At 35.0% G+C, this 25,561-nt stretch overlaps 2 protein-coding genes across 6 annotated transcripts in view; one reads left to right on the top strand and one right to left on the bottom strand.

Annotated features, from left to right (window-relative positions):
* The first annotated feature begins 26 nt into the window (after positions 1 to 26).
* On the top strand, positions 27 to 4,275 carry LOC106102563. The gene is made up of 3 exons (XM_013282081.1): positions 27 to 447; positions 1,699 to 1,894; positions 2,961 to 4,275. Exons 1-3 carry the CDS (start codon positions 55 to 57, stop codon positions 3,116 to 3,118), a joined length of 747 nt encoding a protein of 248 aa, XP_013137535.1. The 5' UTR covers positions 27 to 54; the 3' UTR covers positions 3,119 to 4,275.
* A 1,767-nt stretch (positions 4,276 to 6,042) lies between these two features.
* Positions 6,043 to 25,561, bottom strand: part of LOC106102355 (transient receptor potential cation channel trpm) — a 121,239-nt gene continuing 101,720 nt past the window's right edge. For 3 of the 5 annotated variants that reach the window (XM_013281794.1, XM_013281797.1, XM_013281796.1), the window contains 27 exons: positions 24,960 to 25,116; positions 24,416 to 24,563; positions 23,199 to 23,388; positions 22,527 to 22,785; positions 21,874 to 22,057; positions 21,173 to 21,362; positions 20,370 to 20,581; positions 18,833 to 18,985; positions 17,239 to 17,436; positions 16,386 to 16,543; positions 16,053 to 16,243; positions 15,075 to 15,220; positions 14,587 to 14,805; positions 14,105 to 14,326; positions 13,116 to 13,349; positions 12,857 to 12,979; positions 12,548 to 12,739; positions 11,973 to 12,059; positions 10,727 to 10,916; positions 10,294 to 10,414; positions 8,990 to 9,132; positions 8,413 to 8,581; positions 8,165 to 8,338; positions 7,770 to 7,958; positions 7,511 to 7,629; positions 7,134 to 7,306; positions 6,043 to 6,217 (listed from right to left, as the gene is read on the bottom strand). In XM_013281794.1, the coding sequence (XP_013137248.1) occupies positions 7,134 to 7,306; positions 7,511 to 7,629; positions 7,770 to 7,958; positions 8,165 to 8,338; positions 8,413 to 8,581; positions 8,990 to 9,132; positions 10,294 to 10,414; positions 10,727 to 10,916; positions 11,973 to 12,059; positions 12,548 to 12,739; positions 12,857 to 12,979; positions 13,116 to 13,349; positions 14,105 to 14,326; positions 14,587 to 14,805; positions 15,075 to 15,220; positions 16,053 to 16,243; positions 16,386 to 16,543; positions 17,239 to 17,436; positions 18,833 to 18,985; positions 20,370 to 20,581; positions 21,173 to 21,362; positions 21,874 to 22,057; positions 22,527 to 22,785; positions 23,199 to 23,388; positions 24,416 to 24,563; positions 24,960 to 25,116 (4,541 nt within the window). In that variant the 3' untranslated portion in view covers positions 6,043 to 6,217. The remainder of the gene's footprint in view (positions 6,218 to 7,133; positions 7,307 to 7,510; positions 7,630 to 7,769; positions 7,959 to 8,164; positions 8,339 to 8,412; positions 8,582 to 8,989; positions 9,133 to 10,293; positions 10,415 to 10,726; positions 10,917 to 11,972; positions 12,060 to 12,547; positions 12,740 to 12,856; positions 12,980 to 13,115; positions 13,350 to 14,104; positions 14,327 to 14,586; positions 14,806 to 15,074; positions 15,221 to 16,052; positions 16,244 to 16,385; positions 16,544 to 17,238; positions 17,437 to 18,832; positions 18,986 to 20,369; positions 20,582 to 21,172; positions 21,363 to 21,873; positions 22,058 to 22,526; positions 22,786 to 23,198; positions 23,389 to 24,415; positions 24,564 to 24,959; positions 25,117 to 25,561) is intronic. The other 2 variants (XM_013281795.1, XM_013281798.1) reach the window with 2 other exon arrangements.

The following is a 25,561-nucleotide window of genomic DNA, read 5'->3' as shown; positions in this document are numbered from 1 at the left end:
TCGCCGCCAAGTCCAGTGACCTGCGCGCCGCGCCGCTTGCCGCGCGCCACAAACATGGAGGAGTCTTGTGTCGTATTCCCGCGCAAATTGCTCAAAAAAATGATATCTATGTACAGGGAGCATCCTTGTTTATGGAATAAGAATTGCGTTTCGTATAAATTGAAACAGAAAAGGTATGAAGCGATATCGAAGCTGACTCAGTTGGTGCAAGAGCACGAGCCGAGCGCGACGCGTGTGCACGTGTTGCGTAAGATTGAGAGCTTGCGCGCGTGCGTGCGGCGGGAGCACAAGCGCGTCCGAGACAGCCGTATCCGTGTCGCGGCCGGCGGTACCGACGGCATATACAAACCGATGCTTTGGTACTACGACTTGTTCTCCTTTGTGTTCACCGATGACGAAACGGATGATGAAATTTACCAGAAAGCACAGACCGTACACGAGAACGAGGTGAAAACTTTTGTTTTGTTATTGTAACAAAACACACAAACTTATACATTTATTAATGTTGGGTCCAGTTTCGGACGCAACATTTAATATGGAATTTAGCAGAACATAATTTTAGGTGTTAGCGGGAAATAGAAGGGTTGGGGGTTGGGGGAGACGGCACACAACTGTACAGTACGGGCTTGAAGGGCTGCTCGACTTCGTGTCTCTGTGCGTTTAGATAGTCTGTACAATGCATAGCACATTTTTACAATCATCACATTTCTGTTTATGTACAGTTAAGCTTAAAATTTATAGTTTATTTTATTTATCTATATGTATTTAATATTTTACCTCCAAATGGTGGGTACATTAATCGTTTTTACCAAAAGAATAGTTTTTGTTAGTTGTTTAAAAATTGGATGCTATTATTCACACTTCCGTAACAAAATTAAACGTTGCGTTGTTTTTTGACTTGACTGTACTTCTTCGTCCGCAGGTGACCTTGAGTTGTCAAAAAGGTCGAAACGGTCACTAGACAGGAACGATTAATGGGAACTCCTGTGTTAGGTTAGAGTTTTGCATTTTCACTGCGGTGAATAAACAATATGTAACCTTTTTAGCGACTCAAGGTCACTGTTCGTTGCGCAGTGCTCTCCCCCCGCTTCTCTACCCTCCGCTACACCTAAAATTGTATTCTGCGCAGCGAATCATGCGATGTCCCTAGTTCACAAGACGCTTGAAGCCAAGATGATAGCAAAAGCGCTTTTATGACGTTTGAGACAAAAGTGAAACAAACTCTTTAGGGATAAATTAATAAAACAATTCAATGTTTAATGTTTAATACAATTTTATCGTTATGTGTTTGACATTATTTCTAAGTAACAGTACAGCTAAAGTGAGCTAAGAAGCCACAACAAATTAATTAAATGAAAGTTCAAGGAATACAGTCGTTGTAGGGTTGCCTTCTTCAGAACAAACTTGTATTACTTCCGTTCAAAGAATAATTTTTAATTTGTACTCATTTTAAAATAGGAATTAAAATGATGTTAGAATGTTTGTCTTGTCAAAGTCTAACAGTCGAGCGCAATAATCGATTTTAAAGATCGATCCGAATATTGTGTTAATTATTTGCTTTAAGATGGATCGCCATCTAAAGATAGCTGAGTTTTTTCTATTGCAGGCTATGTTAGTTTAACTTGAAGCTATTTATAGTCTAGATTACCAATGATTTGTGGTTGATTATTGGATTTCTTAGTAGACTTCTCCGTTCAGAACTCGGAAGACGGTGTCAACGATGGCGATGAAGGTCAGCAATTCGAGCAGTCGATGGAGACCTACCCTGAGTACAGCGTCAGCAATATGGTGAACGTGGAGGACCACAAGAGGTATCAGCTCGCGAACTTCGAAGACGACAGCAAGAACAGCAAACGACACTGTACCGAGATAGAAGATGAATATGACGCTATAGGTACTCCTCTTTTTATAGTAAACTAGCTTCTCCCGCGACTCCGTTCGTGTAGAATTAAAAAAACAAAAGTAGCCTATGTGTTTTTCCAAACTATACTCTACATCTATACTAAATTTCATCGAAATCCGTTCAACCGTTTAGGCTACAAACTCTAACAAACATCCATTCATCTAAACAAAATACCGAATTTAAAATTAGAAGTAAAAAAAAATGTGAGAAAGGTATTTTGAATTACGTATTATTATATTTGAATTGTGATATTGAATGTTTGTTTGTATAAATAAGTAAATGAATAAATAAATAAATAAATAAATAAATAAATAGATGAATGAATGAATGAATGGATGGATGGATGGATGGATGGATGGATGGATGGATGGATGGATGGATGGATGGATGGATGGATGGATGAATGAATGAATTAATGAATTAATGAATGAATGAATTAATTAATTAATTAATGAATGAATGAATGAATGAATGAATGCATGAGTGAATGAATGAATGAATGAATGAATGAATGAATGAATGAATGAATAAATAAATAATCTTTCGCATTTATAATATTAGTATGAAGTATGATATGCAAAAGAGCTAGGCTAGCGCTTATCGAATTTCTTTCTTCTAGAATAGACCATAATAGAGCATTTTCTACACTTGAAAAGACCCTTGCAAGACTTTTTTTATTGTTTTTTTAAAATAATTATTCTATAGTATAAATTACAGATAGCAGCTATTATACCGTGCTGCGTAAATTATGTCTGTAACAACACTCTAAAGGTCAATGAAACAAACAATTATTTTTCTTCAACAGCTCGCTAGGGAATGGAAATTTATTAAAAAACTAAACACAAAAAATTAACTACACCATCGAGAAAAAATTACTTGTTTAAAAAAACGTATGCAAAGCTTTTCTTTCTTTCATAAACTCTTCCCGCTTTTCTGCTAGTAACAAAACTGGCAACATTAGTTGATGTACAAATATCAATAGATGGCGGTAGTCGCATCATATTTAATTACGTTTGATAATTTCATTAATTCTGACATTTGATGTGTTTTTCTTTAGGTATCAATGTAGCGGCAAAGTTAAGGAGCCTTCCTACAAATATGCGGATATTGGCTGAAAAGTTGATCAACGATGCGCTTTACCAAGCTCAAATGAATGGTCTCAATTCTTCCTCAGTCATCACCACTACTGACCCCTTTAATCAAGTCATCATATAACAATATTACGAGATTTTAACCAAAAATACTTGTCAACTGTAGACCAGTTGAGTTATTTGAAAGATTCTCTAATGCGCCAATTTTGAAGACGAGAACTTTTAAATTCAGCAATTAAAATGTTCATATTTACTGGCAAATGTCGGTAGATGGCGTTGTAAAGAGAAATGTACTTACATTTGTAGCATTCTTCACTTGAAGTCAAAGGTTTTTGTTACTTTTTATTTATTGTGGTATTTACTACTTAAGTGTTATTTTTTATGTGATTCTTGTAAGTGAAGATAAATAGTGTATATTAAGACTGTCGATACTAAATAGTTTGAAGTAAAATGAATTATATTTCGATAGACTAACCAAGAAATAAAAAAATCTTTGTTAAATCTCTTGTGCTACGTCATGTAGTTTTATATTTTTCCTCAATACAGATTTTATGTTCCTGATTAAAATATAATTAATATTATTTCTTTTAAATACAATGAGGAATATGTCATGTTTGTGTGTACAGTGGAAACCAACGGTTAGGGATATAAAAACTTCAATATAATATCACAAATATATTTTATTATATTATTGTACATACGTTTACATAACACAAACGAAGTGGAACAATCACTCAAAAATATTGGTAGAAGCTGTAAAACATCCCAATAAGGATAACCAATTTAATACTCAAAACAGTGTAAAAGCAAAATACATTAAGTAAAATTATTAAAGTTTTGCCTATATTATATTATTTTATCATAACAAAATTGTATATTTTGTCTCCAATAAAAGCAGATAACCAAATTTTATTCCAATTGTAAAGAATAATGAAATTTTAAATCTATAGTAATCTGTTAAAATGTCGGGAGATAAAAATGTTGCAAGCACAAAAAAATCTATTCACGGTCTGGGGGCAGTTATTGGTAATGTCTCTAGGAGGGGGCTTCAAATATTCTTACCGATGACGTCTATGGCTGCGGGCTAACGTACTTAAATAAATATTGAAAGGCTTTTTTAATAACATTTAAATGTCACGATAAAATAATACAATTCTAGCATTTAAATAAACGACCAAAGCAAATCCATTCGGCCTTAACAATACTTTTGGTACAAAACAACACTTCATCATTTACAATTAAAATTACTTAGAATTAAGGTTATGTTTAAAAAACCACTACTTGATAAATATCGTGATTCTTAGACCTGGAGTATGTTAAAAAATTCAACCTTTTAATGGTTTGAAACATTTTTTTACATATGGCCAGATCGATGGATGACATTTTTTTAAGTAGAATTTAATACAAATTATGCATTGTATAGAAATATTTTTGATGGTTTTAACCATGGTAAAATTATCACTAAATTGTGAATAATTTTCTGTATTAGTTTTGTTAATAAATAAGTAGTTTAATAATTAATTAAATAAGTAATTATTAAACTACTAATTTAATTAAATAAGTAATTTAATAAGTAGTAGTTTTTCATCTTAATTTTGACAGTTATCAGCCAGTATGTCTGTTAAATAAAAAACAAAATTAGTTACATTTGTGCGTAGTTATGATACATTTTTATAACCATCAAAACCATTTCTTTATTTAAGTTTTCAAGATAAATAAATGTTTTAAACACATTTATTGCCTTTTTATTTTTCTTAAAAACACATTTTTATTTAATAATATTACATCCAAAATCGCTTTATTTAAATTATTGCTTTTTAAATTGCTAAAGTTGAAAATGATATGAAATAAATATCGATTTTAACTTCATCGTAATAGTGTTTTTATTAAGAGAATTATCAAATATAATACAAAGCCACATTAATTTGTTACAAATATATACAAAAATGATATCTATATTTTGTAACAATGTTGGTAAATTGTAAAATATTTGCACAAAATATTTGGTATAAATGAACACATTGTGATGTCCCGCTGTTAATTTAGATTCAAAATTAACTAGGTTATGCGTTTCTTTTACGGTCGAACCCAATATCCAAACTTAGATCGAAGAATTATTTCTAGGTTGACAACAGATCGCTGTCTATTAAGTATCTTTCGATTGCAATTGATATCCTTAGATCGGTTTAATTACAAGCAAAGATTATCCGAGATCGATTATTGGGTAAGACCGTTAATATTTATATTTATTATAATATTTATTATATTAATAAGCAGAAAATTAAAGATATTTTTTAGTTCCAAAGATGACTAAATGAATTTCATTTTTGTTACTTAAATATAGCTACTTAAATAATTCTTTAACTTAAATGTTGATGTTCGATACTACGTTCGTTCTAAGATCGCTTAACTTTATTGGTCAAATACGTTTTTAATTTTTTTTTTAAATAAACTGCCTAAATTATTTCAATCTATTCGCATTTTTTTCTGATATGTTTGAATGTTATTTGAACAGACTTTATATTGTTTTTTTTGTCCTGATATTTGATTTAAATTACATCGGAATATTTTATTCGTTTAATTTTATTCTATTCTTAATAAAAATGTTTAAAAACATGGCATTGTAGTCAATATATACATGCATATTGTCGTCGAATTACGTCACTAAATAACTTTTTAATTTATGTGTTTAAAAGATAAAAGTTGGAGCCAAATTTTTACAGCATAGTGAAGTAAGTTTTTAAATACAATTTTTCATGAAAAGATTTCAATGCACACGATATATTGTAACGTTTTTTTAACGGCAGAAAAAAATTGAAATCATTACAAAAGTAGTACCAGGTGCAAGCTATAGATTGAAAAAATAGAAAAAAAAATTGCATCATAGCAATTTTGGTCAAACAATAAAATTGGAAAGTCCATTTAATTTAAAATTGAAACAAAATAACATCAAAATTAGCTTTTTAAAAGTTTTTTTACACGTGTGATACAAACATAATTTTATTCGATATGTGAATATTAAAATTTTCCATTTAAATTAGACTCACATTTATAATACCTGGTTTTTTAATACATATGTCGTTTTTGGTGTTACCATATTAAAATTTTTAATTTACTAAATTATTCCTAATACGCAACCTTAGAGCAGTCTCATTGTGAATTATTTGGTTGAAGGCTGCTCCATTCACATCAATTTTCTACTCTAATACTAATTAAGTGTTACCTGTGAATAAAGTGTTTAATATTATTAATAGTAAAACTAAGAACTATTAAAATTGAGTCGATTATCGTAAATGAGCGACAGACCTACAATGTTGATGAAATTTGAAGTCTAATCAACGGCAATATTAAAGGGGAATACATTTAAAAAATCTATTTGATAATAAAATTTATTAGAACAAAGACAATTCAAATTAAATATGTATAAATAATTCAATTGATTTGAAATACGAGTAAGAGCGAGTGCATTTGACTAAACTATCGCATAACTTAATTCACGCTTTGATTCCTTAAGAGCTTATAGGTACACTACTCGATTGTTAGTTCTTCAACAACAGTCGAATTGCATGAGAAACAATTGACAATCACACACCAGTTGTGCGATAGTTTAGTCAAAAGTGTGCGTTCGTTCTTGAACTATGGGTCGACCAATCAGGTTTTTGTTGTCCACATAATTCTATCATACGTCATCTCAGTATCACTTGTTGATCATGTCACCTTTCATGCAATACATCCATCTCTTACATACGATTCATCTCTCCTCATAGCATACCCATACCATCTTCTTCCCTCTCCGACTAGCGAAGGTTGGCGGTCAGTTCTCTAAATTTGACCTTATCTCATGCGAGGCGAAACAGTTGGGCGGCATTCGCAATTCCTGACCACTCTCGGATGTTGCGTAATCACGATTTCTTTCGACGACCAACACTCCTTTTGCCGGCAACTTTTCCCATCAAGATGACTTGGAGATCATATCTGCCATACCCATACCATGCTAACCTTTTACTCCTTACCTTCTTCCACTGAGGCTACTCTCAAACTTCCTCGCCATATACATACATATACTTAATATAATTAGTATTCTATTACTATCTACATTGTTTAAAATATAAAGAATAGTTGAGTCGTTGTATACTAACTCAGCACATGGTCTCGGGGCGCGCGTGCGCTGGCGGCGCGTGCGGCGCGGGCGGCCGCTCGGCGGAGCGCTGCCGCGGCAACTGCGACGAGTCCAGCACTATGGACGGCCGCGGCGGCAAGTTCTCACTCACCATGTGAGACAGAGATATGTCGCTTGATGCGTTTGTCTCACCTAAATATATAGATGACAATAGATAACACCTTAGATATATTAGCTGTCATATAGCTACACATAGATCTCGGAAACGTAAGTGGTAGAACCCGTATTTTTTATCTTCGCAATGTGGAGCTCACCTAATGCAATAAATGACAGGCGTGAAGTGTACAATCGTAAAGTGATGTATAAGATTTTACAGGTACAACAGGGATAATATACCTGAAGGTTGCCTGGGCACCGGCAGCAGCACCTCTCCGCAACTATCATCACCCAACAGCGGCTGCAGTGGCGAGGGCAACTCGCGGCTGTCAATTGCCGAAGACCGACGAAGGGAATGCCTGGCAGCAGTTAGAAATAACAAGTAATGCATGTCTTGCACGTATAAGGATTAAACAGTTTATTAAGTTTTCCAGACGAATCTGTCTATTCATATAATAGGTTTAGTTTTTGAAAATGCCATTCGGTCTAAAAACCTCACCTCTGATGTACCAGCCGGCGGTCAGCGACAGTCAGCAGCTGCGAGTTCTGCGGCGGCTCCTCGTTGTTGACGCACACGCTGATACTAACTGCCGTCACCTCCCCCCCCGGCCCCGACACCTCACCTCCTGCGCTCCCCTCACCCGCCTCCTCCTCCTCGTATCTGCCCAGGTAACACTCCATTTCTATGCTACAGTCGATATGCACGCCTTAAGTTATTTTTTTACGTTAGCAATCGAAGGACGGACTTCCCGTGAGTTCAGAAATATTTTTTTTTTAAGGATTAGCCAACGTTAGTATTAGTCGAATTAGAGTAGAATAATGGGATAAACTTTAATTTGTGTTTAATTCATGATCGTGGACGTCAAAAACTATACACTTAAGAAAAGATCTTACCGGCGCTGTATGAGGTTCTCCATAATGATGTAGTCGTCCTCCTCTGCACCACGGAGGTGCTCCTTCTCCATGAAGAGGGCGAACTCCGGGTTGGACATTTCGCTGGCGTGGCGGCGCCGCAGGGAAGGGGACGCCGCGCGCGCCGGAGACAGGAGACGTGATGTTATTGGAGTCCTGAGATAACAAGAATACATCAGTCTATACTCAAATACAGAAACAGTTGGCACATACAGAATTAAAAGGAATACCTTGGTGTATGAGGAGGAGAGAATAAGCCGTAGACAGTCTCCAACTCGTCCGTGATGCTGGTGTACTCGTGCATGGCGAGCAGCAGGGAGCGAGGTGCGCCGCCAACACGAGTGCGACCTGACGACATCCCACCTGCACCACCCGTCGCTTCCCACCCGGACTGACGGCCTGATAGTCATTCAAATATTTGTACATAGAAATATACAAAGGTACAAGCAACAATCGATTTACAAGCTTCTATAAGGTATAGATCAGTAAGAGTGCGCGCACACTTGAATAACAACTGTTTAGTCTCGCTTTGATTCCTATGCGTACATTACTCTATTTTTAGTTGTGCAACTACACAGTTGAATTGGTTGCGAAACAATCGACAATCGCACAACAGTTGTGCGATTGTTTAGTCAAAGTTATGCGCCCTTTATAAGCCTAAAGAACATTCTCTTGGTTCCTTCGCAATCATCGATCGTCTTGCCTTTTGTTTCGATGATTTCTATCAACGTCAAGGCAACAATCGAAGAAACTCTAATCAGCATGTTCTAAATTAGATATGAAAATATTATACCAGTGTTTTCTTACCAGTAACAGAATTATGTAAAGAACAAGCATCGACTGCAGAGTTGTCCGGCTCGGAGTGTGTCTGGCTGTGCTGTCTCCGGGGCGCCAGGTGCTGTGCAGAATGATGCCCGCCCACGCCACAGTCGTTACCACCTTCCGATCGTCTGCCACCACAGTAATTTGTTCAAATATTTACCTAAACGAGACGTCTTTACCTCCTAAATCCAAGTGCTTCTTGTATCTTAAGGTTAAGACGGTCCTCTGTGCTAATTTTTGATAAGTTCCCTATTATTATTCTAAACATTCAATTCAACAGTTCAGTGTGTTTGTTGACTACCCTACTTTTAGATTTTAATACTAAACTATTTAAACTACAACTGAGAAAGATTAAGTAAGTACTTTATAATTGTAAATCATGTCTTGGTTATTATCAATAATTAAAAGAAGAAAGATTCATAACATAGAATATTTTAATACGAATTTTTGACTATTTACAAATACGTACAAAAGTCGATAACAAATACAACGTAAATGTGCTTTTATTAGTGTAATACATAGTTATAAATACTGAAGTAAAAAAGAGTGTTAACTTAATAAGGAAGAAAGTGTTTTAAATGACCAATAGTTATACAAAAATTGTGACTTAAGAGTATGCTTTCAGTACATAAATATAACATTTATAATTACATTAATTAAATACGACAAAATACGATATGCGTTTAAATTACGCACACAAAATGCAGACTTAACTGAATACATCGAATTAATACAGACATTTCCACGAATTAAAAATCAAAGTGCCGCTGTAAATGTTAATAAAACCAATTGTAAAGCGTGTTTTACAGCTGAGATGCAAACCGTGATACTAGATCTAGCTACAATAAACATCGCCTAATGTACAAGCGAAGCGTATCTCCAATTGACTCTATTTGACTTACTGTTTCCACAACCGTCTCCTAACAGATGCCAGAAGGTAACAAAAAATATGAAATTAAAAACGTGATGATGAAATTTCAAAAATTTTAATCAACGACTTCGCCAATTTTATAATGGAAAATAAAATACGACATGCAGTAAACTAAATGAACTATTGTATCGTTTGGATTTTTATATTTGCTGTTTACAATAATTGTTTCAACAAGATATGCCAGTGGCTTTATATTTAGCAGATTGAGTGTTCTTCTAAAGACCATTTTCTATGGAATATTTCTATTTGATCGCCAAATAAATGTTAGCAACCAATAAGAAATCTAAATAAATTTTCTATTGTGCGAAATCTTTTCCCCTAGCTGAAGCGAGTGATTGGAAAACATTGAGATACATACCGTCTGGTGTTTGCAGTGCGTCGTGTTCCAGCGGAGGTTGTTCTTGGTCGAAGGTTGCTTGTATCTGTTGGTATTTCGCGCACTTCTGGTAAGAAGGCATCGTCATTTGTTGAAGGAACTGCTGCAATGAAATCAGTGATTGACGTAATAAATAAATAACAAGTATTACCAAAATAGAGATAATCTTACAGATGAAGATTTTGTAGAAAATCATGTAGGTCATCGGAACTTTCATTAAATACATACATAAATTGTCATAATTGCATTATATTCTAGGATCGAAAAAAATAACAAGTAATCCATTAAATAGTTTTCCATTTTAATCAATTCATTAAAAAGTGGAAAACAAATTTCTATTTTTTAAAGAAATTTGTTTTCCACTTTTTAATGAATTATATTTTTGTCGAAATTTTCAGTTTTAAAATCCACTTACTCTTCTTTTCATCGCTGGGCTCAGTTCGGTTGCTATCTGAGGACCTTTGTCTGGCTGGTGTTGCGGGTACAGTTGGTCTGATTACCGTAACATCAGGCCCCGCCACACTGCCAGCTGAAGACGTTGATATTGAGTCAGCTTCTTGTTCCTTTTCAGCTGTCGCGTCCGGTCCCGATTGCGGTAGCTCATCCTTTATAAAATACAGTCGATTAAAAAAAGATTTAAATGTTTCAAATTAGGTTTAAGTCTATTCCAGTTTCTAAGATATTGAAGTATTTTGCTTAATTTAAAGATAATTAATAAAACAGTGCGATAAGAGAAAGAAGTGAAGATAATATTTACGGTTCCTTAAAAAAAATGATTTTTCTTTAGAAAGATTACTTGATTGAAATTGTTTAGTTCATTTAATATTTTCACATAATAATGTCCATTTTGTATGTCCAACATAAATGTGATAACGAATCAACAACAGTAACAAATAAAGTGGACAATCAACAGTAGCACGATAAAACAATAATGGGGCTGATACGTACAGTCACAACATTGGATGAGGAAAAGCAAGTGCAAATACATTGAATTTAAAACTTTACATTTGAAAAATCAAACAAAACATTAACATCCAAAGCTGAACAATGAAATTTTCGAAGTCGGAATTTGAATACAACGACCACATAATTGCAATTAGATAGAATTACTTTCAAAATTTAATGTTTATTGTAAAATATTATTCTTGTACTAACTTGAGAGCTACTTATGAAGTAAATACTATAACTGTGCGCAAAATAAAATATTAACAAAAAGCTTCATTGAAATAAAGGACGATTTGATGTTCGTAGTTTTAAGTGTGTACAGTCAAACAGCCCCTAAAACTTGTGGTGCTGTTTCACACAATATTAAACGAAATTTTGTTGGAATGTTAAATAAATTTGGAAACGGTAATTTAACTACAAGAAATTCTAATTCAACTAGACTTGCCAATTAGTTAACTAAAAGTCTCACCGCCCCATTTATAAAAATTAAAAGTTCCAAAAGTTTCCTGATATTAATTGACCATTGGAAATTTGCGATAGCCGGCAAAGAGCGATTGTGTTTCTATAAGTGTCGCCTACTAAAAAGCAATTAAAAAAAGCAGTCTGCATGGCCGACATTGAACAATTTTTCAGCGATGTAATATCGAAATGTGAATATTAGATAAAGGTGTATATAAGGGCGGTGAGACCGGTACATAATGTGTTGTTGGGCTTACGTCCGAGGGCTGCGAGGCTTGCTCGTCCTCCTCCTGCACGGGGCGGACGGCGAACCGCGCGGCGCCCGTGTCGCTGTCTGACAGCACCTGCGTCACCGCACAGTGACGTCAGCACAGACACGCGAGTGTGCGGGATTATGTATAGCAAACAACAAATAGCAGGGAACAGTTTTATCGACTTCATTTCGAACTCATTAAATTAATTCCAAATTTAAATTGTCAAAAGTTATATTTTTTCCATATTTTTAATTTCAGAATTCTAATTTTTTCAAAAATAAATAAAGTCAATAAAAACTGGAAGCTAAAAAAATAAACAGCGGCGACGATTTCTTATACAAAAATAAATATATTTCCAACATTGAACATTTTTTGACATTCAAGATATTAGTGGAAAAAACATTTTAATGAATGTTGCTCTACAACATCGATGTTATAATGGCATGCTGTTGTTATACCAATTAATGAATTTGTAGACAAGGGACAACTGACATATTTGAACACGTATTTTTTCCAAAATATAACATTTTCAAGATTTTAATCACAGAAAAACATAAAAATGTAATTTTTTATTTTACCTCAGATCTGTCACTGGCTGTTCTTAGCCTGGCTCCTCCAGCCTGGAATGTCGGTGGTGGTGGTCCTAACGTGTCTGTTGATCCTCGATTTACTAAAGAGGGATGAGTCGCCATGAACCGATGTATCACCGCCAAATGGTTCATTGTTTGCTCAGCGACATCTTCTAGCTTTCTTAACCTAAACTCCACACTCTAAAATATATGACATTATTATTAGACTTGAGAATTAGATTTTATTGCGATGCGAAAAGTTGAACATTAATTGCTTTATTGTTAAGAATGCAAGTAGTTCCTTTCGTGTTTACTCACCTGCACAGATTGTATTTGACAATTAGCTTTTTGGTTTAAATCTTCCATTTTTGTAGTGATGTGCTCAACTCTGTCTGTCGTATTTCTCACTCTTTCTTCTATTGAATTTGACAATTTAACTTCCTGAAAATATATCACACAATAACTAAAAAACTTAAATTTTACAAGTTAATATTTTCTTTTGAATGTTTGATGAAAGGCGATTGTATTTTTTATTTATTTTATATTTAAAGTACGGTATAAAGGCAATCAAACTTACTTGTTCCCTGAAATAACCTTCAACACATTCCTCTTCAAAATCATACAATCTCTCCATGTCTTCTTTCTCTAAGAACAACTTAAGGCCATTGTCGTATTGAAACCTTTTGTGAGATACGTTCCTTGTCACCCATTTACAAGTCGCGTAGATGTGACAAAATATAATCAGTGGAGGTGGCAATACTGGCTTCTGTTCGTATTCCATAACAACAGTGAATCTTTGGAACATCCAAACCTGTCGGGTTATTAATACTGTTATAAGTCTTACAAATTAAACGTGAGAATCAATAACATTACTGCTTATTTCTTTTTTTTAATGATCATTAGGATTGATTAAAATTATTGAAAACTAAAATTTTACTATGGTATTTTGCTTTGAAACCTGACTTTTAAACTAACAAAGGGCAAAAACATTTTAATTTTAAAGAACAAGTCATTTTAAATAAATTAATCTTTAGGATTATATTAGAAATCTTAGGACTTCACAAAAAGCGATATTTTCTTGTTATAATTTCGACAATTTATTTGGTTTATACATACAGGAAAGAAACATTCTTGAAATATTAAGGAAAGCATCAATTTCCTAATATTGAAAGGTCCCAAAGGACGATATTTGTTTGGGGAGTTTGTTCGACAAACGGTTAATAACATATTAATATCGATAACTGTTGAGTGTGTAAGCTTATATCTTAGTAAATATTATATTACTTGGAAATTTATTCTAATTGAAGTACATAAAGCCTTAAATAATCGTTAGAAATCCAACTCCTAGACTAAATTATACGTTTGTTCTAACAATATTCACCCATTAACAAAAGCAAACAACGAAAACGAAGTTATTAAATAAAGCTAATTCCGTAATTGATCTTCCGTAGCTTAACTTAAGCGAAACTAAGATTAAAAATCTGTACTAAAACTTAAATTTCAATACGTCAATCAATTCCGGAACTAAAGCGCAAAATAAAATTAAAAAAAAACAAAAAAGAAAACCTGATGCGAGACTTCATTGACTTCATTAAATATATTGTTAAAGACCGCAATGAGGAGGTTTATGAGTAAAATATTCGCCACAAGGAGGTAGATGGTCATCGCGATGGGCGTGATCCAACGCCCGGTGACACACTTTGGGTCGTAAATGTCCATACCGCATTCCGGGTCGATGTCACTCGCGAAAACTTCACCGTACAACATGAAGTACGGTTGAAAGAATATCTACAATGACGCAAATAAAACAAATTAAAAAGTATCGCAAATAAAATTAATAACCGAACTTAAAAACTACTTATTATATGAATCTACGAAAATACAAACTACCCTAGACTACAATGTAATCAAATCTCGCAACAGGCTGGATGTGGAAAATACGAAAGCGATAACTAAAATCGACGAATAAGTAAAAATTAGTGATCCCTTGACGGATACAAGCTACGAAACATGTGCAACATCGACGCTACGTAATTGCAGTCGCAAACCTGGTGCGACACTCCGTTGACTTCAATGAAGATGTTATTGAAAACGGCAATAAGAAGGTTGACAAGTAAAATGTTGGCGATGAGAAGGTACACGCTCATTACGACCGGCGGCACCCAGTGCCCGACCCGGCACTTCTCGAGCCCCGGCAAGCCGCACGGGGGCGCCATTTGCTCGGCAAACACCTCACCGTACAACATGAAGTAAGGTTGGAAGAAAACCTGCAAATATTTTGTTAGTGTGGAAACCTTTGATTAAACTAAGTGTTAGTTTTTTTTTTAAATAGGCTTCTTCTACAGCTTCTATAATAAAAACATGCGTTTATCAATTGTTTCATACAGTATCAGTTAATTGTATGAAGATTTGTGTAATTGATACTCAAAAATTTGCCTGCAACTTGTTTCAATAATTTATTATCTAATTAACCATCAGATTTAGTTGTACAACTTAAAATTAAAATTACATTATTAATGTAGTGAATGGTACTTACTTCTCTTATCAAATAAAGACTAGCTTCTTTGTCCGGGTAGAGTATCGCCTGGCGGGCGACACCGAACGACATCAGTACAACTAGCAGTAGCACCACAAAGTATATCATATTTTTTACCATTTTACCCATCATCGTTACCAATGGACCTACAAGATAAAGCCATCATTAGGGCATACACAAAGATTGCTTCAAACACCACGATACCAAAATGTAATAAACTTTTGGTAATAAAAATAAAGTTTTCAAAGCTTTTGCAATATGTAGCGAGTTCATAGCACTTCAAGTTTTCGTTAATATTGTTTGAGGTTCTAACTTTATACAAGTTTGCTTAATAATAAAGTAAAACTTCATCAAACATGCAGCGGTAGATCGTTACAGTTCATTGCACTATCGAATAAGGAGAATTGTGTAATAATGGATATGTTTTATCGCACACTGTCGTCAAAGTTTGTAAACTTATTGGAGGATAACTCCAAAGTTAGACACTTATCGTTAGATATTGCTAAAGTAGTAATTAGTTTTTTTTATAACATAAGGTGGAAAACGAGCAACCGGCTACCTGAATGCGCTAAAATAGCGAAGCGACCGCTGCTCATAGACATCCGCAATTGCAGATGCGTTGCCTACCCTTATTCGACGGAGGAGGAGACGCACATAAAGAGGATATTTCCCCTTCCTATGCATCGTCTTCCACCGTCAAATCCACTTCCCCTTCCCATCCTCTCCTTATAAGAAAAGGGTGGTAAAGAGAAAGGGACTTAAATTAGGCTTCCGGAACCACACTCATCAGACGAAACACGGAATTGCTTCCATTTCACGCCTGTCTTCTGTATGGTCGTGGTATTACACCGGGCGTGCCGGCCCATTAGTACTAAGATGTTAAAGCGAGCACTACCACTGTTAAAACTGACTTTTAATATCTGCATTCAGGCGTTCATCAAACAAAAGTCGTTTATAGAAGCATGATTTTGAACTTACCTAAATATTTATTAACCCCCAATATATTGAGTATCCTAAGATACCAGTAGATGATGTCGACGCAGTAGATGACGCGGCCGACGTCCATTGAGCTAGCGCGAAGGCGCAGCGCGAGCCCCACCAAGAAGAATATAATGAATCCCGCATCATACATATTCCACATGTTCCACGCCCACACACTGAACTTATGTCTGTACAATAAACAACACAATGTTTCAAGCAATAATTTCATTATAAACTGGAAATTCAAATTTGGAAAATTACATTAAAATTTTTGAAAATAAATTTCAAAAGTTTAGTTGAGGTAAAAATGAATTATTTAAAACAACCTACCTAATAGCAACTGGTTCGGACGTAATAATTTCCCTTATCTTCTCACATAAGAAAGTTAATATATAACATATGGAGTATATCTCCGGCCAAGATGGCGTCAGATCCATCTTGACTAATACTGTATACGTAAACATCAGAAGGAACAGAATATAGGCAATCTGTAACAAAGGGACGCTTAATTAAAATGGATATTTTCCTATTAAAACTCGATAAGTGTTTCGATGATTACAAAAAAAAATCAAAATGATAGTTAGAAAATTATCTATACGATAATCTGAAAACTGTCATCCAAAAAGTTATAAGTTAGACTTAATGATGACATAAAAAGGGGATAATTGCTTGTGCGTGTTACCGTTAGCAGCAAATATAATCGTTCGGGTAATGACCCCCACCTCTTACACCCCCTAATGTAAATATGCGGTAAATGACGTGAACTTTACATTGTAATAATCTACCTTCAGTAAACCTAACACTGCCCTACTTTTTCATTTTAATTAAGGCCAACCCTACAGATAAGGTGTAATAATTATTGCTTATGTTTTATTGGGGAGGAATTTTTACGGTGGAAGTATTGAAAAAAGAAAAGGTTTTTTATTTACAATCCAACAATTTGTCAGAAAAATTTGTTAAACTCACTGTCAATGCATTGTAGAAATATCATAGTTAAAATATAATTAACTAGCTTTGCTCGGGACTTCGCCCGCGTGAACTTAAGAAATAAAAACATGGCCTATGTTACTCACTTTTTAACGGTGAAAGAATTTTTGAAATCGGTCAGTAGTTTTTTAATAATCTCAATATATACAAGTCTTTCCTCTTTATAATGCTAGTATAGTTAGTAAAGAAAACTTACCGAATCAGCCCAAAACTTCGTAATAGGCGCAGTAAAGAATTCATATATCTTCTTTCTGAGCCGCAAAGGTCGCATCCTCTTGTCTTCTGGAGCGTGATACTCTGGCAGTTCTCTATACGACGGCTCCCAGCCTATTTTACCAACTTTCCCATTTTGATCGACACGGGTCTCGCATTCGGCCCCTGAGCCAATCAACGCCTGCTTGAGTCCATACAAAATCGTAACAAAATTATCACAAAATGTTCAAAGGGTAGAGAATAAAAATCGGAAGGCAGAAGAAAAGCCTTGATTAATTAGACAAGTTAGTGAATACAAAATGTCGAGACATACGAACAATATTGCTATCTCTCTTTTATTCAAACAGTAGGAATGGGATAGCAGTATTATTGTAATAGGACAGAGTAAATCTGCCGTAATGATGCTTGGAATTATAGTTCTTATATTAAAGGATCCACAAGCATTTAGTGAATTTTGAAACTTAAATTAAGCAGCGTTAGGCTGAAAATTGAATGATGCCAAAGGCGAAGAATATTCTGGAAAAGTTAAGAAATTAAATTATAATACAAATGTTATTCCGATTTCCGTAAAACATAAGCAACGACCAATTTCTTATAAAGCCGTTTATGTATCACTAATTAACATGATTTACTTAAGAAACAAAATAGCAGTAATAAAATAAACAATTATGACGTCACAAGGATTATTTACCGTGATACACAAACGAATAGCAAGAATTGAAAATTTAGCAGGAACATTACAAAAAATCTACAAGATATAAAAAGCCGACGGATAGCTTGCAACACCAGTTTTGTTTGTAAAAGCACAATTTTGCTGTGTAAGTCAGTTTAGTGTAAATTCTTAACAAACTTAAGCATGAAATCAAATACGCAAATAATATTTAACATTTGAAACAATAAACTATAATTTCAGAAATAATAGATATTATGAACCATTTTTTAATATATATGAACCTTTTGTTTCGTTTCATGAACCAGGACAACATTTCCTTAAGGAAGTAATTATGTTCCTAGCACAAAAGATATTTTTTCTTGGGTTAAAAATAACAAGATTCTTCTTCGTAATAAATGAAATATATTCTAACGAAAAATTGAATAAATTGAAAAAATCGTATCTTACTAAATTATAAGAAAAAAAGCGAAATTTCTTCATCAGAAAGTGTAAAGCATTTGAATGTTGTGCAGTGTTGGTACATTGAGAAGTCGTTCGTGTACCTTGGTGACTTTAACCTGCTGCCCAGGAGGTATAATCTTCTTAATAGAAAGCGTACGCCGTTTCACAACACCCACCTACATACGTAATAATATCATATACTCTTGTATTCTCATACAATATACGCCATAAGAATTAAAAATAAAAATTACATCCAAACAATTTCATATATAATGCTTTTTTTTATTTTTTATGTTTTTGTTAGTTGACGTTATTAACATATATTTACATTTGTTTGCTAAACTATCAAAATTGTTCTGTTACTTGTGTTGTGCTGTGTTCGTGTGAACATTGATGTTCATAAGTGTTATAGCCCATCACCCGCGTGGAAAGCCATGGGAAGCAACTAAACACAAAACGTTACCTCAGCATCATTCGGATCCTTCGTGCTTCTATCGTCTTCCATACTTTCGTTCTCCAAATGCTCCTCTTCTGTCTGTGGCATCAGCTGGAGTTCCTCCTTGGACTTGAATTCCAGGTGGAGAATGTACAGCGGGAACAGCAGACTCAGAATTACCTTCAGACATGACGACAAAGCCGATGTGGCAAACGATATGCTGCTCGATCGATGCTAGCTAAATCACTTTGACTTTAAGCTTAACATGCTACGTTTAGCTAATCACTGACGACGACTCTTCTGTTATCTACATCGAAAACTAACTGTTACTCACGACTTCGCTTGCATGAAATTGAAAAATATAGCTTATATTACTGACTAGCTGTTCCCGTGCGACTTCATCCGCATAAAATTATGAACATTTTATTTTACTGTTTTCATGTGTCAAATTATCAATTGCAAATGTCAAAATGACATAACGATGACGAAATCATGGCAACCTTGCGTCCTTGATGCTGGCAGCAACTTATGGTCTTTTTCCCTCATTAGGGTTTTTATTCAAAATATTTACTCCATAAGTTTAATGGCGTGAAAATATACGTGACGTAAGTGTAAGGCTTTTTATTAAAAAAAAAACTTATTCAAAAATGTGCTGTAATTGCTGACATCTTAGGCAACACAGAAGTGTGTGTTTACGCTTTATTATAATAGTATAGATAACGTAGCTTTTTAATGGTGAAAGAATTTTTGAAATCGGACATGTAGTTTTTGAGTAATTTCAATAAATACAAACATTTCCTCTTTATAATATTCGTATAGATTTAACGATATTTCATCATCAGAAACTTGCCCTTGTTCCTAGTATCGGCACAGTATATCCATACAGCTCTATCATATTTGATTTCACTCCCTTCAAGCATCTCTTTCACACAATCCATACTTTCTTAGGCTTTCTACTTTCGAAACCATTTATATTTATTCCTTTTACTTTTGTGTTTATATGATCATGTCTACGCATAATATATATATTTTCTAATAGCAACCAATCGATAACGGTGCCTTTAACCGGACAAGACATCCTTGTTTAACTATACAATGTATAAGTTTACGTGGAATTAAAAAAAAAGTAATTGTCAATGTGTTCTTTGAGACAATCTTTTACATCTAAATTTCAATGAGTTTCAACAGTTTAGGCTACAAAATAACAAACATCCATCCATCTGAACTTTCCCATTTACGAGTATATCAGTAAAATATCTAACAGAAAAGTCGTCGTCATCAAAATGCATCGCATGCGTCTTTATCTTGAAGCTTGACACAGACATCTATATCTTAATACAACGATCGATATTCGTGAATTTCAAATGTCACTTGTACACACTATTACCATCTCTATTCCCCAAAGAGAAGGAGAGAGATGGCGATATTGCAACAGGTAGGACAGTGGAGATTCACCGTAACGTTAAAAGTTAATATCTAATTACCTCTACGACGTGCCATTGATGACAAGTCTGTGCATAAGGTGAAGAAAGAGTAACAGAACTTAGTAAATGTAAAGATTTACCTTAAGGTTGGTGTTCTTTCTGGTTCTAAGTCCTCCCATCCAGAGGTCAGCGAGGATGATTTGTGAGCAGGGGTGTGCGAGTAAAGCGCGGTGATTGGCTGCCACAGCTAGACTGAGGCAAGTCTGTCCGGACCAGTTTTGTAGCTCGCATGTTAACAGTTGTTGAGCTTGATCATCGTCTTGTCGGTAACAATAATCCAGCAATTCCAAAGCTGTTACCAAATTTTGATAAACGAAGTTAAAAACGTTAAGTTTTTCAACAAGGCGGTAGATTGATTTTTTATCAGCGTTATACGGAAATTTAATTCCTCATTTACTTAATCCTGCTTTACTATTAAAATCTTACACTAAATTAATTAACTAGTTCATTATTTTTGGTACACATAGAATACAAGTGATAAATTTAAAAATCTTTAGTAAAGTATGAATTTATAATAATTTATAGACATGAATGATCATCTCCCCTACCTTATCCTACTCCAGTAAGTCGGGGCACTGTATTTTGGTCCTCCAAATAACTCTATCATACTCTATCTCAGTTATCACTTCTTTCATCAAGTCTCCTTTCACGCAATCATCTCTTTCTAAGTCTACCTCTAGGTGAGCTGGGTTGGCTGGAGTAATCCATGTCCTATTCTTACGCAAAATACGCGCCAGTCGTGGAGTTGCGGAAACCGTAGCCCCTACTACTACTACTACTACTAAGTCTACCTCTACCGGTGTACCACACTCATAACTAAAATTTGTTGACATGAATTCATGCTAGTATTCTATTGGACACAAAAAAAGATCACAAAACTGACCTTTGGTTTCAAATTCCTTTCCGTAATGTCTGAGTTCCTCATATACCTCAGTCTCCATATCATCCTCGGCAGCTTCATGTGCCATCGCTTTATACAGTTTGCAGGCGACCAGAGATTTCGCCAGAGCTTCTTCTCCATGCGTCCACATTAATAATGCCATTTGATGTCTTTTTGTTAACACTGCCCACATCTGTTAACATGAAACTCATATAGCTGCTGCAGTCATAGTTAGTCTTCGACCATTAGTGTTACTAATGCTGGGTTTCTGAAGTCACCACTTATTTTATCATTATAACCTATGTTCCAAAGAAGTAAAACTGAAGCTAAGTAGTTCGGATTGTGTTACGAATTTATCGAAGCAAAAAACACTAAAGATTGGATAAACATAGCTTGGAAATCGGTCATAAAAGATTTACCCAATGTTTAACTTGTAAATATATATTTGAACCGGTACACATATAGTTTAGTGTTGTTTTAGGTCTCTTTTCGTCGTATCTTTAGATTGACTTCTTGTCATATGATACTATTTATTGTGTTTTAATATAATAAGGTGGCAACAAGCAAGCGGTTACCTGAAAGTCTGCTACTCTTAGACATTTCTAAAAGCAGAGGATATTTCCCCTTCCTACGCGTAAACCTCCGTTAAATACTCGATCCCCTTCTCTTTCTTTCCAGTAAGTGGACTGTATAGTGTTACTTACGAGTAGTTCATTAAAAGGATAGTCGAAGAGCGCCATCTCCGAGGTGACTGGCATGAAGCCAGTGATGAGGGACAGTCCTCCAGCGTTGTGCCGCGTGAACGACGCACTATTACGGTGCACGTTTACGCTCTTGTTCATCACTTTGGCGTAGATAGGACGGAACTTGCGACGGGTGTAGTAGCACCTTTACGAAAACATACATATAATGATGGTTATCTTCCATTTATCTAATCACCTTTGACTAAACTATCGCACTACTGTTGTGATATTGTCTATTGTTTCGCAGCCAATTCAACCGTTTAGTTGTACAACTAAAAATCGCGTAGTGTGCACTTCCATATAAGCTTATAGGAATCAAAGCGCGATTAAACAGTGCGATAGTTTGGTCAAAGATGTACGCACACTCTTAGTATCATATAACCTACAAATATAGAGAGAGTCGGTGGCTCGGGGGTTAAACACTTGACTGATATCTTATCTGGAGGTCTTGGGTTCAAATTCCTACGTACCAATATTTTTCGATTTTCGGATTTTAATTTTACATTTTTTCGACGTTCTTACGATCAAGAAAAACATCTAAATAAAACTACGGGAATATGTAAAAAGACTTATTATATTAAGATAAGTAAGCAACGATATTTATAAATGCTCACCTATATGCACCTCCCATAAGCTTATTAATAACCAAACCAATATCATGTAGAGTGTACACATATCCCCGCGGTAGATGCGGCCTCACGTCTCTCAGGATATACCTCAGTGTGTTACTAGGGCCGCTCTTTGTATTATATAGCTCTTCTAAACGTGGTATCGTAAGGAATTTCCTCATAGACACGCCGTTCTCTAGCAGGAGTTTAACGAAGTCTATTCTATCGTGTTCTAAAGCTTGCATCATTGCTTCGTCTAGTGCTCCTATAAAAATTAATACAATTCCCAGAAAAATTAAAAAGGTACTTTTTCTGCTTACTAATTTTGATTCAAATAAAGGATCAAATAACAATGAGAACCCAAAGGTTGGAATATAAAGTTTTTTAATTAAACAATAAAGGCAACCGGCAACGATTACACAAAACACCTGTGTTTGATCACATTTCGAAAAGCACATTTAAAACCTTTTGATGTTACGTGCTCCGGGCGCAAATACATCGGGACACGGCTTGTAAACATTTACTAAGGTAGGAACATACGGAATTCATTAAATCAAAACAAAAAGCAAACATCGTATATAGCATGAATTCTTGTTGGTTGGAATTAGATTAAAACATATTTAGAGATAACATCCTGTATATAAATCAAAACCACTAAAAAAACACCCTGTAACTCACCTGGCGGCCACTCCTGTCCATAGACAAATATCTCCGATCTGGCAATGTCCACTCTATTCCAGGTCAGTGCCAAAGACAGCTGTTCGCTAGGAGACAGGTGTTGCGCTCTGAACAGCGCCGTCAAGATAACCTGGTCTAATTCCTGCACCTCCCCACCTTCAGCACGCTCTTGGATCCTGAACACTGTGATCTGTGAACAAAGACTGAGTATAACTACTGACATGATGTTCTTCTTGAACGCTTTTCGAAGTTAAATTTAAGGGTTATTCCCAACCGTCCCCTGCTCTGTCCCCACGTGGAGACAGATGAGAATGAAAAGTTTCATCCGTTCCACCTTTTACGACGAGAGGACGATTGGAACCTATTTTATTTTATAACTGTTCCATCTGTCACCTTATTAATGTGGTGATAGTGAGACTAAAAGGTGGGACGGATAGAACTTTATTCTCGTGTGGGGACAACGCGGGGTGACAGTTGGGAATAATCCAAATTTAATACCTATCTGAGAAAAGTAGATTTATACTGAGATAATATAATTTTGTTGGTTATGAGAACGTCCATTGAACGTTTGAAATAACAAGATCAGGAACGGACCAAAGTAAATTCAATTAGTACAAGCTTAGTTCGGTCTCCTGAATATTTAAACATCAATATTGATACTGGAAACTCGCTTACTACTTAATAAATGCGAAAGATTAGATGGATGGGTGTTTGTTAGAGTTTGTAGTCTAAACTTCTGAACGGATAACAATGAAATTTGGTATAGATGTAGAGGATAGTCTGAAACACATAGACTACTTGCTTTTCTTTTTTAAATTCCACGCGGCGTAATTCACGGGCAACGTTTATTTTTTAATACAATGCAAATTTAGAATTTTCAAAATATATCGCTGTCTTTGTTCTAAAAGATTATGAGAGGGATGGATGTCGAACATGGTAACAAAGACCCTAACGGAAACGTTCCGGGCACTCAATAAAAGTTTTTCCTGGATTACCATCCACGCTTTTGAAAGGCGAGAAACAATATCCGTAAGATATCCGCTATAGAATTTTATACGATTTATATTATGGAATACTTTTCTTTGTGAAATATCTGTTTATAAAAATGAGACTTTAAACAAAAAGAATAAAGGCAACCTTAAATTCGAGAATATGTGAGAGATTTCTATACAATTTTTTACATATCGACAGAAGAATCAGTTATATTCAAGCCATACCAAATTCTTCTTCCTCGTGCACTGCAGCAGTTCGCTGTACAGACACTCCGCCTGCTGCAAGCCCACTTCAAACGTCTTCTGTATTGTGCCTATCAGGTAGTCACGCATTGATTCTAGCACCGTCTGCTCACCACTCTCTGATGCATACCTGAGTAGACAATTACAAACTGTGTTTAGGATTTTTTGAATTTTTTAAAAGTAACCGAAGACATGAAGTTGGGAGACAAATAAATCTACCACTTTATTTACGTTCCTTAAATACAAAACTGTTTAACTATCTTAAAGTTATTCTTATATATCTTTCTAATATTGAATGCGAATGTTAAGATGGATGGATGTTTGTTAGAGTTTGTAGCCTAAACAGCTGAACGGATTTGGATGAGATTTGGAATAGATGTAGAGCATAGTCTGGAAGAACACATAGGCTACTTATTTTTTTAACGTCGCGGGCGAAAGCTAGTAGGAACATAAATTAAATTGGAATTCCACAAGGCACCAATGTAGGTCCAAAAGGATTATTCTTTGAAATTGTGTTAAAACTGACTTGTGTACGAAGGCGATGAGGTCTGCCGCTCTTCCGCTCCCATCGCAAACCACCACTGGCACTGGCGGGGAGTCCGTCACGTACTCGAGAACAGCACGCACTGTGTTAGTACCGCCTTCTATCACAAGGCATACCACCGGTGTTGAAGAATGCGTGTCTGTTGGAACACAAGTCAAATTTACAACGTATAAAACATTCGATTTCTGATCTTTTTGTTACAAAAAAGATATCACAAGTCTAGAGATTTTGTTTGCACGTAGATGCTATTTTAGAAGAACTAATGAAGAAAAGTTAGAAAAATGTCTTTAACAAAAGTTTCAGTTGCAAAAAGACGGTCTCGAAGAAGTTTTTAAAGTAGAATGGGATATAAAGTTGATTTCCTACGTGTTTAACACAATTTTTCTTCATGTTTGATGTTTTTTGATAATGGTTTTAGCAGGATTTTATGTACAAAAATGTTTAAGGAAAAAATATAATAAAAACCCATTAATGAAAAGGGACTTTTAACATAAAAACACGTTGAAACAGGCAAGCACCTAATTAATTTACACCGGTGTCGCAAATGAACATTTTATAAAGCAAAAGTTTTATTAAATAAACTC

The sequence above is a fragment of the Papilio polytes genome, unplaced genomic scaffold (assembly GCF_000836215.1).
Source record: "Papilio polytes unplaced genomic scaffold, Ppol_1.0 DF823923.1, whole genome shotgun sequence".
Lineage (NCBI taxonomy): Eukaryota > Metazoa > Arthropoda > Insecta > Lepidoptera > Papilionidae > Papilio > Papilio polytes.
Note: the sequence above shows the minus strand (reverse complement) of the source record. Positions and strands in the feature narration are given on the sequence as shown.